Source organism: Pinus tabuliformis, chromosome X, assembly GCF_031772625.1.
Source record: "Pinus tabuliformis cultivar Carrire ecotype Pingquan chromosome X, CPIR1, whole genome shotgun sequence".
In the NCBI taxonomy this organism is placed as follows: domain Eukaryota; kingdom Viridiplantae; phylum Streptophyta; class Pinopsida; order Pinales; family Pinaceae; genus Pinus; species Pinus tabuliformis.
Genome location: NC_142308.1, coordinates 275496676 through 275508085, shown reverse-complemented (window position 1 = coordinate 275508085; position 11410 = coordinate 275496676). Strand labels below are relative to the sequence as shown.

The following is an 11410-nucleotide window of genomic DNA, read 5'->3' as shown; positions in this document are numbered from 1 at the left end:
TCTTCAGTTAACTAGAGCGACACTTGTGGATGCACTGGTGCACCAACTAAACGTTAACTCTCTATTAGTTCCTCAAACAGTTTGGAACTAAGTTAACTGAACATAACTCATTAAACTGAGTGATATAATTTACAACTCAATTTAAACTCATACTAGACCCCTAAAACTTAGGAAGAACATATACATGACTACATAAATACTTCCAACTCTAAATTCCTAAGATAATTAAACTTAATTAACTATTTAAAAGGTTCTATGAGAATAGAATTCGATTTGAATTCTCCACTTAATTCAAGGACAAATTAAACTAGAATTTCTTGTTGTCATTTCTCAATAAACAATTGTTTATTGGTATAGCAAGAAGTAGAGATGAGTTGCACTCAATTCAGCAGAAGTAGAGTACATGGCTTCTAGTCAAGCATCTTGTGAGGCTATCTAGATGAGGAAGATCCTTGTTGGGTTATTTGGTCAGCGGGTGGGTCCAATGATTTACTGTGACAATTTGAGGAAAGAGGTGTTGGTTCCACTCCGGAAGGCTCTCCAATTGCCAGAATTGTACATGAGTTCCAATTTGTGGGGCGAACTGCCTTATGAAAGAGTGGCCTCTGTAGCCATGAAAAATTACAAGGACATTTTTCTGAAGCACGATGCCACCAGATTCACGCGCTATTTGGAGGACGTGGAAGCGGGGAAGAAGAAAATAGCGGCCGGAGCTTTGCTTCCCCACGAAATTATCCAACAAGCGCTCCAGTCCAAAGATTCAGCACCGGCGTTAGTTGCGGAACTGCAGTGGAAGCGAATGGTGGAAGACATGAAGAAAGAAGGAAAGCTTTCTAACACCTTGGCGGTCTGTGATGTTTCAGGGAGCATGTACGGAACTCCCATGGAGGTCTGCATAGCGCTTGGATTGTTGGTTTCGGAAATAAGCGAGGAGCCGTGGAAAGGCCATGTTATGACTTTCAGCGAAAGTCCAGAACTGCATTTGGTCACAGGGAATTCCCTAGTTGAAAAGTATGAATTCACAGAGAACATGGATTGGGGAATGAATACCGATTTCCAAAAGGTGTTCGATGTGATATTGGAGATGGCAGTGAAATGCCGACTAGAACCGGAGAAGATGATAAAGCAACTGGTGGTGTTCAGTGATATGGAATTCGACCAAGCTTCCTCAAATCCATGGAAAACAGACTACATGGTAATCAAGGATAAGTTCAGAGAGGCGGGATATGGAGTGCCTCCCAGGATCGTGTTCTATGTTGGAAATAATACTGAGAGGGGGGGGGTGAATCAGTATTATTAAGTTCTTTTCAATATATCTTCCTTATTTATACTTTGAATTATTCTTCAGATATTGATCGTTACTTTGTATGTCAGTACCATAAAATAATGAGCATGAACAAGATAAATAGATAGTCACACCAAGGAACACTAGATATAAGGTGGAAATCCAATGTGGGTGAAAACCACCTGTTGCAATATGTCTCTATCTTCCTTCAATTAGAAACTTCTTTTACAATGATTTTGTACTGGTGCAGTCATTTACCAGTACGCAAGCTGCAACCTGCAGAGAGCTACAACTCTCTCTCTCGATTTCAGTTTTTCTTGGAAGGGAGCTACAACCCCCTACTTCGTTCAAGGGCCATGTTTCATTAATTTTCAGACTAGATCCAAGAAGATCAAATGATCATAAATTATAAATGATTCTTCAGAAATACCCAAACCTCAGATCAATACATGTTTTCTTTATACAACAGATCACCCATGCGCCAACCCAAGCACTAGCTATAAATAAATATCTGATCTAGTCACCTTTTAATCAGAGGTTGTATATGCCAGAATCATACCATAATGCAGAGGACATACATGTTATAGAGCACCCAGAGGCTAGACACAAGACAAACCCAATATCTGGACCCAGAGACCTTTAGCGAATCAACAGAAGACGCTATATCAGAGTTAAGGAATGACTGCTACTTCCCTGCGGTTGGCTGCTCTCAACTGAACTGTAATACCCCCGAAGCGATGCGGATCTGCCGTCCTACGCACATTCTTCTTGAATTCGGTTCAGTAGATTGCTCCTTGACAGATCATAAGAATGCCGATCTATTCTCCCTTAAGATCTTCAATTCATAATCGATCCCTTGCCACCAGATCCCCTTTTTCTTTATATAGTCATGCTTTTGATAATACCATGAATCGAAACCAGAGGATCCGAAACCTGAGGCGCAACTGTTTTGACCAATTCTCTTAAGAGAAGGCTTAAGCGGGAAAACTATGATAGCGGTCCAAAACCACAAAAGGCGGGCTTTTAACTTAATGCATCCAAACTAATAATATATCGGGTCCAATCCTTATTGCTATCGGCGCCTGCCCATCTCATGGTTTATTCCTGACATCCGATCCGATGGATCGGATGTGACATGCCCCATTAACCAGCCTTTATTTATATATTGGGTTCGCTCCTCATCGCTAACAATACATGCCCGACGTCCGATCCGATGGATCGAATGCGATATGCCCCATTAACCAGCCTTTATTTGTATATCGGGTCCGCTCCTTTCATCGCTATCGGCGATTTGAATTGGGAGGCTATTATAAGATGGGCGAACACCGCAGATGCAATTTAATATGAAATGCTTTTAATTCCTTCATCGGGTCTGACCCCTCTTATCGCAATTGGAGGATTGGGGTGGGCAACCCTTTATGTATTCCGATATATTGTGGACGCGATATTTTTATAAACCATGTTTTGATGCCTTCATCGGGTCCGCTCGCAACCTGAGGTTTCAACGAAGTCCGACGCGCATATATGCCGAACTGCAGATGCGGTATTATTATATATTGCCTTTAATGCTCCCATCAGGTCCACTACCTCTTTATCGTAATCGGCATTCAGGGCTTTTAAGCATCGGACGCGATATTATTATACGTCAAGTTTAATTCCACCATCGGGTTCGCTGAGTTATCGCAATCGGAGGATTTGAGGTGGGCGACCCTTTATGTATTGCGATACTGCGGATGCGATCTTGTTATAAACCATGATTCATGCCTTCATCGGGTCCATATGTGCCGAAACATATTTAACTTGTGTTGTTTCCGCTAAAAAGGAAGAAGGCCTTTGATTATTGTAAAAGCATATATATATATATGGGTTTTACGCACCCAACCAACTCCCGATAATATAAATGCATGCATATATGGGTTTTAGGCGCCCAAATACCTCTGATAACATTAATACATGCGTATATGGCCTTTCTTCTCTAATACATGAGTATATGGCCTTTCTTCTCTCCTCTTGGCTCTTCTTGTCCCAATCATGGTGTATATAAGAGAAATGGTCGTCTAAGAGAGGGTTGCCATCAAGTTCAACATATGTTCATAATGCCATAATGCCAACAATCTCCCCCTTTGGACTTGATGGCAACAACACCATCCAAAAAGAACTCTCCCCCTTTGACATCAAGGGCAAAGGGCGGATATCTGCTTCTCCTAACGATTTCTCCCCTTGAGAGCTTGCTCCTCCTGATTTTGCCCCTCTGACTTTAGGACAGAAAGTCGAGCTATTCTGGCTATATATAAAATAGGAACCGCGCTATACTGCCTACATATAATATAATTCAACATCTTTATTGCCATGGATAGATACAGTTCATTTACCCAACATGTTCCTCCTTTTGTAATACGATAATGCCAACAATGAATTATGCTGCCCCTGAACCTTGTACGTGTATACCCCATCAAAACCTCGTGTACAAGCACCAATATGAGAATTAACAGCAGGATGATGCGTCGACAACCCCCAGCTTCTGCCTGAGGTATTCAAAAGTCTCCCGGGGCAATGGTTTGGTAAATATATCAGCCACTTGTTCCTTAGAAGAAATGTATTCCAACTTGACCTTTTGTTCAAGCACTTGTTCTCTGAGAAAATCATACTTGATTGGTATGTGCTTGGTTTTTGAATGCATGACTGGGTTCTTTGAAATGCTGATTGCACTTGTATTATCACATAAGATGGGGATAGGTGGAGTACAAGTGATTTGGAAATCCTGTAAAGTCTGCATCATACAAAGAAGTTGGGTGCAACAAGATGCAGCAGCCACATATTCTGCTTCAGTTGTAGATAAAGCAATCGAACTTTGTTTCTTGCTGAACCAAGATACTAATCTAGAACCCATAAAGAAAGCACCACCACTTGTGCTTTTCCTGTCATCCACACTTCCAGCCCAATCTGCATTTGTGTAAGCATGAAGTGTGAGATTTGTATCTCTAGGATACCATAAGCCAAAGTTTTGAGTTCCTTGAAGATATTTGAAGATTCTCTTTACTGCCTGAAGATGAGTTTCCTTTGGGTTTGCCTGAAATCTTCCAACTATTCTAACTGCATGCATGATGTCTGGTCGAGTACCTGTCAAATAAAGTAGACTTCCAATCATAGATCCGTATGTTGGTTGATGAACTGCAGCTGATTCATCATTCGCACTAAGACTGCATCCTGTAACCATGGGAGTACATACTAGTTTTGAATCTTCCATGCCATACTTCTTCAAAATTTGCTTGAGGTACTCGGTTTGAGATAAGAAGATACCGTCTTTATTTTGTTGGATTTGCAATCCAAGAAAGTATGTCAGTTCACCTAGCAGGGACATTTTATATTATTTCTGCATTACCGAGGCAAAGTTTTGACTCATAGTTTCTTCATTGCTGCTAAAATAATATCATCTACATACACAACAAGTATTAGCAGCTTGTCATTTTCAATTTTTATATAAAGATTGCTATCTGTTGATCCTTTTGATAAACCTTGTTGATGAAGATATTTGTCCAAACGGTAGTACCAAGCCCTTGGAGCTTGTTTAAGACCATAGAGAGCCTTTTTCAGTCTATATACAAGGTTTGGATCATTCCCAAGAATGAACCCATCTGGCTGCTCAATGTATACTTCTTCTTCGAAATCTCCATTCAGAAAAGTTGATTTCAGATCCATTTGAAATACTTTGAATTTTTGAAAGCTTGAGAGAGCAAGGAACATTTGGATAGCTTCAAGTCTCACAACAGGAGCAAAAGTTTCTTCAAAGTCTATTCCTTCTTGCTGAGCATATCCCTTACAAACCAGTCTTTCCTTGTTTCTAACTACTTCCCCATTTTCATTCAACTTATTTTTGAAGATCCATTTTGTCCCTATGACATTCTTATCTTTTGGTCTAGGAACTAATTCCCAAGTGTTTTTCTTTTCGATCTGCTCAAGTTCTTCATCCATAGCCTTGACCCAACATTCATCTCTACATGCTTCTTTTACATTTTGTGGCTCAGTGGAGAAGAGCAATGCCAAGTAGCTTGAGGCTTCTGCTATTGCTCTTCTTGTTTGTACACCTGCTTCTTTCTGCCCCAAAATTTGAGATTCTGGATGATTCTTTTGAACATGCTTGGATGGAGTCTTTTCTTCTATCCTTATCTATTCCTCTGGAGCCTCTTGAGGTTCTTCTTCTTCATTATCAGTCTGATTTGAAGGGTAGTCTTCATCCTCTTCGATATCTTCATGATTTACTTGGCTAGGAATGTATCCTTTTTCATCAACCACTACATCAATGCTGTCAACAATTCTTCCAAGTCTTTTATTGTAACACTTATATGCTTTGCTATAAGGAGAATAACCAAGGAGAATGCCTTCATCTGCTCTAGGCTCAAGTTTGCCAAGCTGTTCATCAGTATTCTTAATATAGCATTTGCTTCCAAAAATTTTAAAATGCTTTACCGAAGGAGTCTTACCATACCAGAGCTCATGAGTAGTTTGAGTGTTGTTTACTCGGACATTTGTTTTGTTGAGAATAACAACCGCGGCATATGCAGCTTCACCCTAGAAGGTTGCAGGAGTTTCAGATTCATCAAGCATGGCGTGGGCCATTTGTTGGACTGTTCTGTTCATCCTTTCCACCACTCCATTTTGCTGAGGAGTCCTTGCTGTAGAGAATTCCCTTTTTATTCCATGCTCTTCACAGAAATCGAAAAATTCATTTGAGGTAAATTCCCCACTTCTGTCAGACCTGAGACACTTAATTTTGTGATCTGATTCATTTTCGACCAAGGCTTTGAAGGATTTGAATTTTTCAAATGCTTCGTCTTTGTGTTTCATAAGTCCTAACCAAACAAACCTGGAGAAGTTGTCAATGAATAATATAAGGTATTCCTCTCCTCGAGGTGTCCTTGTCCTAAATGGACCACATACATCTGTATGAATAAGTTCGAGAGGTTTACTAGCTCATCCTTCCTTCTCAGGGAAGTTAGTCCTGGTTTGTTTACCAAACTGACATGATTTGCATATTATGTTCTCTGGAATTTTGATATCTGGAAGATCACGAACTGCCTGATACTTGCATGCTTTCCTTATTTGTGAAAAACTTAGATGCCCCAACCTCCGGTGCCATAACCAGTGCTCATCATCCTTGCTCATATAGCATTGTTGTTGTCCTTCTTCAAATATGTATATATTGTTTGGAGTTCTTTTGCCTTTGATCACTGTTTCACCTGTATCAAGATCACGAACACGACATTCATTTGATCTAAATATTACCTCGGTTCCTTGATCGCACATCTGACTGAAACTTAGAAGATTATGTTTCAATCCATCAACGTACAAAACATTTCCTGCTTTGACCTTTTCTTTCAATTGAGAAATACCTTTTGCTTTTATGGCAGCAGGAGTATCATTCCCAAATGAAACTTTCTTTCCTTTTTCTAAAGCAGTGTATGATTCAAGTTTTTCTTTATCACCTATCATATGCTTCGAACATCCGCTGTCGATGTACCATTGATTTTCCTGTCCTTCTACATAAAATGCTATCCCACATCTTTCTGGTCGAGGCTCCTTTATTCTCCATGTTATGGTGCTTGAATCTTGTTCCTTTGTTTGCTGAAACCTACTCCTGCATTCAGAGTCTTCATCACCAAGGTTATTACAAATAGAGCATTCAATTTCATTTTCAAGAGCCGAGAAGTTGTTATAGGTCCTTTTTGTAATCCTAGTCATACTTTTTTGCTTTTGAGCTTCTCTAGTCATGATTGTTTTGTAGGCAACACATTGAGCTGCTTTGTGACCGAAGTTATGGCAAGAGAAACATTGGCCATTGAAGAAACTTCTGCGATTATCAAATTTACCAGTCATATGATTGTGATTTCTATTTTCATCCATTCTTGAGGTAAATTGAGAGGATCTTGGCTGATTGTAGCTTTTGTTCGCCCTTAAGGTGAATTGTCCCTGATTTGTCTGGTAGTCTTTGTTTATTCTTGATGAAATTTGTCCCTGTTTTACCTGGTGATCTTCGTTTGGCTTTTGCTCATATCTTCTTGCTGCATCGAGATAACTCTTCGAGGTGGATGCTTGAGATGTTTCTCCATTATACCCCAGACCTGTCTTAATTAGAGGAGAGCGATGTACATTGATGATCTCATCCAGAGTTTCAGATCCTTTAACAAATTTAAGATTGAGAGCCTTTGTTTTCTCAATTTCTTTTCGAAGCCCAACAATTTCACATTCTAACTTTTCAAGAGATTGTTCCTTTTTATCAAGTTGGATTTGGAGAGTCTCAATGATCACATTCTTTTCTTCTAAGCATGTCTTGAGTCTAGACATCTCCTCATAATAGCTATCTATATCTAGAGCATCCATGTAATCATACGGATTACAAGTTTATACGGATTACCTCGTTCATCTTCATCGCTATTTGATAGACCATCATTGTCTTCATGGGTGTAATAGCTCTTCTTATTTGCATTCTGTTTCTTGTTCCATCTAACAGGTTCCTTTCCCTTGTCAATCTTATCCTTATGAGGACATTTGGCAGCATAGTGACCTACTCTTCCACAAGCAAAACATTTGAAGGGTAACTTACCTCTGAATCTGCCAGTACCTCGTTGAAGATTTCTGACAAAATTTGATTCTTCTTCTTCTTCTGACACATGACTTGATTCAAGGTACTCTCCTTTGCCTGAAGCCTTGAAGGCAGCTTCTCTCCTATCTGAAGGACCTCCTTTTCTCATTTCATAAGCATTTAGAATTCCATGCAGCTGTGACATGGTGAGAGTTCGTAGATTCTCCTTTTCTTCTATGGCGGACACTTTAGATTCAAACTTGGTGGACAAGGATCTTAGAACTTTTTCAACCACAATAGCCTCTTTTATTTCTTCACCCAAGTTTTTCATGCAGTTAACAATCTCATCTACCCTAAGGAAATAGTTAGCCACACTTTCATCATTATACATTCTGAGATTCTCATACTGAATCCTGAGGGTTTGAAGTTTAGCACGCTTTACCTGTTCATCTCCTTCGTAGCTCAAGACAATCTTGTCCCATATTTCTTTTGCGGATTTATATTGCATAACCTTTATGAATTCTGATTGAGATAAGCATCCCAACAGAGTATTGATTGCTTTAGCATTTGTTTCATATTTCTTTTTCTCGGCCGGATCTATAGGAGTAGCTGAAGGAAAAGTGTAGCCTGTCTCTATGATATCCCAAACTTCTGTACCAAGAGATTGAAGATAGGCAGTAACTCTTACCTTCCAATAATTGAAGTTTGTCCCATCAAAAATCGGTGCCCTGATTGATGCTTCCCTCTCGTAGTTGCTCATAATGAACGATCTTCCTTCAAGCGATCAAGCTTCTCTGAAGGACCTGCTCTGATACCAATTGTTGGAAATAATACTGAGAGGGGGGGGGTGAATCAGTATTATTAAGTTCTTTTCAATATATCTTCCTTATTTATACTTTGAATTATTCTTCAGATATTGATCGTTACTTTGTATGTCAGTACCATAAAATAATGAGCATGAACAAGATAAATAGATAGTCACACCAAGGAACACCAGATATAAGGTGGAAACCCAATGTGGGTGAAAACCACCTGCTGCAATATGTCTCTATCTTCCTTCAATTAGAAACTTCTTTTACAATGATTTTGTACTGGTGCAGTCATTTACCAGTACGCAGGCTGCAACCTGCAGAGAGCTACAACTCTCTCTCTCGATTTCAGTTTTTCCTGGAAGGGAGCTACAACCCCCTACTTCGTTCAAGGACCACGTTTCATTAATTTTCAGACTGGATCCAAGAAGATCAAATGATCATAAAGTATAAATGATTCTTCAGAAATACCCAAACCTCAGATCAATACATGTTTTCTTTATACAGCAGATCACCCACATGCCAACCCAAGCACTAGCTATAAATAAATATCTGATCTGGTCACCTTTTAATCAGAGGTTGTATATGCCAGAATCATACCATAATGCAGAGGACATACATGTTATAGAGCACCCAGAGGCTAGACACAAGACAAACCCAATATCCGGACCCAGAGACCTTTAGAGAATCAACAGAAGACGCTATATCAGAGTTAAGGAATGACTACTACTTCCCTGCGGTTGGCTACTCTCAACTGAACTGCAATACCCCCGAAGCGATGCGGATCTACCATCCTGCGCGCATTCTTCTTGAATTCGGTTCAGTAGATTGCTCCTTGACAGATCATAAGAATGCCGATCTATTCTCCCTTAAGATCTTCAATTCATAATCGATCCCTTGCCACCGGATCCCCTTTATCTTTATATAGTCATTCTTTTGATAATACCATGAATCGAAACCAGAGGATCCAAAACCTGAGGCGCAACTGTTTTGACCAATTCTCTTAAGAGAAGGCTTAAGCGGGAAAACTATGATAGCGGGCCAAAACCACAAGAGGTGGGCTTTTAACTTAATGCATCCAAACTAATAATATATCGGGTCCAATCCTTATTGCTATCGGCGCCTGCCCATCTCATGGTTTATTCCTGACGTCCGATCCGATGGATCGGATGCGACATGCCCCATTAACCAGCCTTTATTTATATATCGGGTCCACTCCTCATCGCTAACAATACATGCCCGACGTCTGATCCGATGGATCGGATGCGATATGCCCCATTAACCAGCCTTTATTTATATATCGAGTCCGCTCCTTTCATCGCTATCGGCGATTTGAAGTGGGAGGCTATTATAAGATGGGCGAACACCGCGGATGCGATTTAATATGAAATGCTTTTAATTCCTTCATCGGGTCCGACCCCTCTTATCGCAATCAGAGGATTGGGGTGGGCGACCCTTTATGTATTCCGATATACTGTGGATGCGATATTTTTATAAACCATGTTTTGATGCCTTCATTGGGTCCGCTCGCAACCGAAGGTTTCAACGAAGTCCGACGCGCATATATTCCGAACTGCGGATGCGATATTGTTATACATTACCTTTAATGCTCCCATCGGGTCCACTACCTCTTTATCGCAATCGACATTCAGGGCTTTTAAGCATCGGACGCGATATTATTATACGTCAAGTTTAATTCCACCATCGGGTCCGCTGAGTTATCGCAATCGGAGGATTTGTGGTGGGCGACCCTTTATGTATTGCGATACTGCAGATGCGATCTTGTTATAAACCATGATTCATGCCTTCATCGGGTCCATATGTGCCGAAACATATTTAACTTGTGTTGTTTCCGCCAAAAAGGAAGAAGGCCTTTGATTATTGTAAAAGCATATATATATGGGTTTTACGCACCCAACCAACTCCCGATAATATAAATGCATGCATATATGGGTTTTAGGCGCCCAAATACCTCCGATAACATTAATACATGCGTATATGGCCTTTCTTCTCTAACACATGAGTATATGGCCTTTCTTCTCTCCTCTTGGCTCTTCTTGTCCCCATCATGGTGTATATAAGAGAAATTACTGTCTAAGAGAGGGTTGCCATCAAGTTCAACATATGTTCATAATGCCATAATGCCAACATTCTGGAATTTGATAGGTTCAAGAAGCACACCCGTTTTGAAGGAGGAAGAGGGTGTGGCAATGGTAAGCAGTTTCTCCAAGAACCAGCTGAAATTGTTCTTGGAAAACAATGGTGAGATCAATCCGATGATGGCGATGAAGGCAGCAATTGAGGGGAAATTGTTTGAATAGCTTCTGATCGTTGATTAGTTGTGGCCATTATTCTGCATATTGAGTTAGTTTGTGAAGATTTATGCTGGGGTAGACTAGTTTGGTGGTGATAATGTCTTGGTTGGTTGAAGCCCTTCCTCTAGACTGAGGAAGAAGAATAGTCAGAGCAGGGAGGTGGCGGTAATGAAGGACACAACACTCCATTCCAGGTGAAGAGGTACAGAGAATAGCAGAAGGAGGGGCCCCAAAAGAAGTAAAAAGGGATGAATCCACCACTCGATCCCATTATGCTCACAGAGGGCGATCTCAATGAGATCAGGGATAAAGTTCGTGACACCATTGCGAAACTATTGTAGCAGTTTGAACAAGAGAGCCGGTAGTTGCTAGGCACTATTCAGAAGCATCTGTGCAAACTGCAGATCCATACCAGCAGGAT

At 40.4% G+C, this 11410-nt stretch overlaps 1 protein-coding gene across 1 annotated transcript; it reads left to right on the top strand.

The window, feature by feature from the left end:
* The first annotated feature begins 439 nt into the window (after window positions 1-439).
* On the top strand, window positions 440-11038 carry LOC149139463 (uncharacterized). The gene is made up of 2 exons (XM_089450725.1): window positions 440-1255; window positions 10807-11038. Exons 1-2 carry the CDS (start codon window positions 440-442, stop codon window positions 10993-10995), a joined length of 1005 nt encoding a protein of 334 aa, XP_089306851.1. The 3' UTR covers window positions 10996-11038.
* The last annotated feature ends 372 nt before the right edge of the window (window positions 11039-11410 follow it).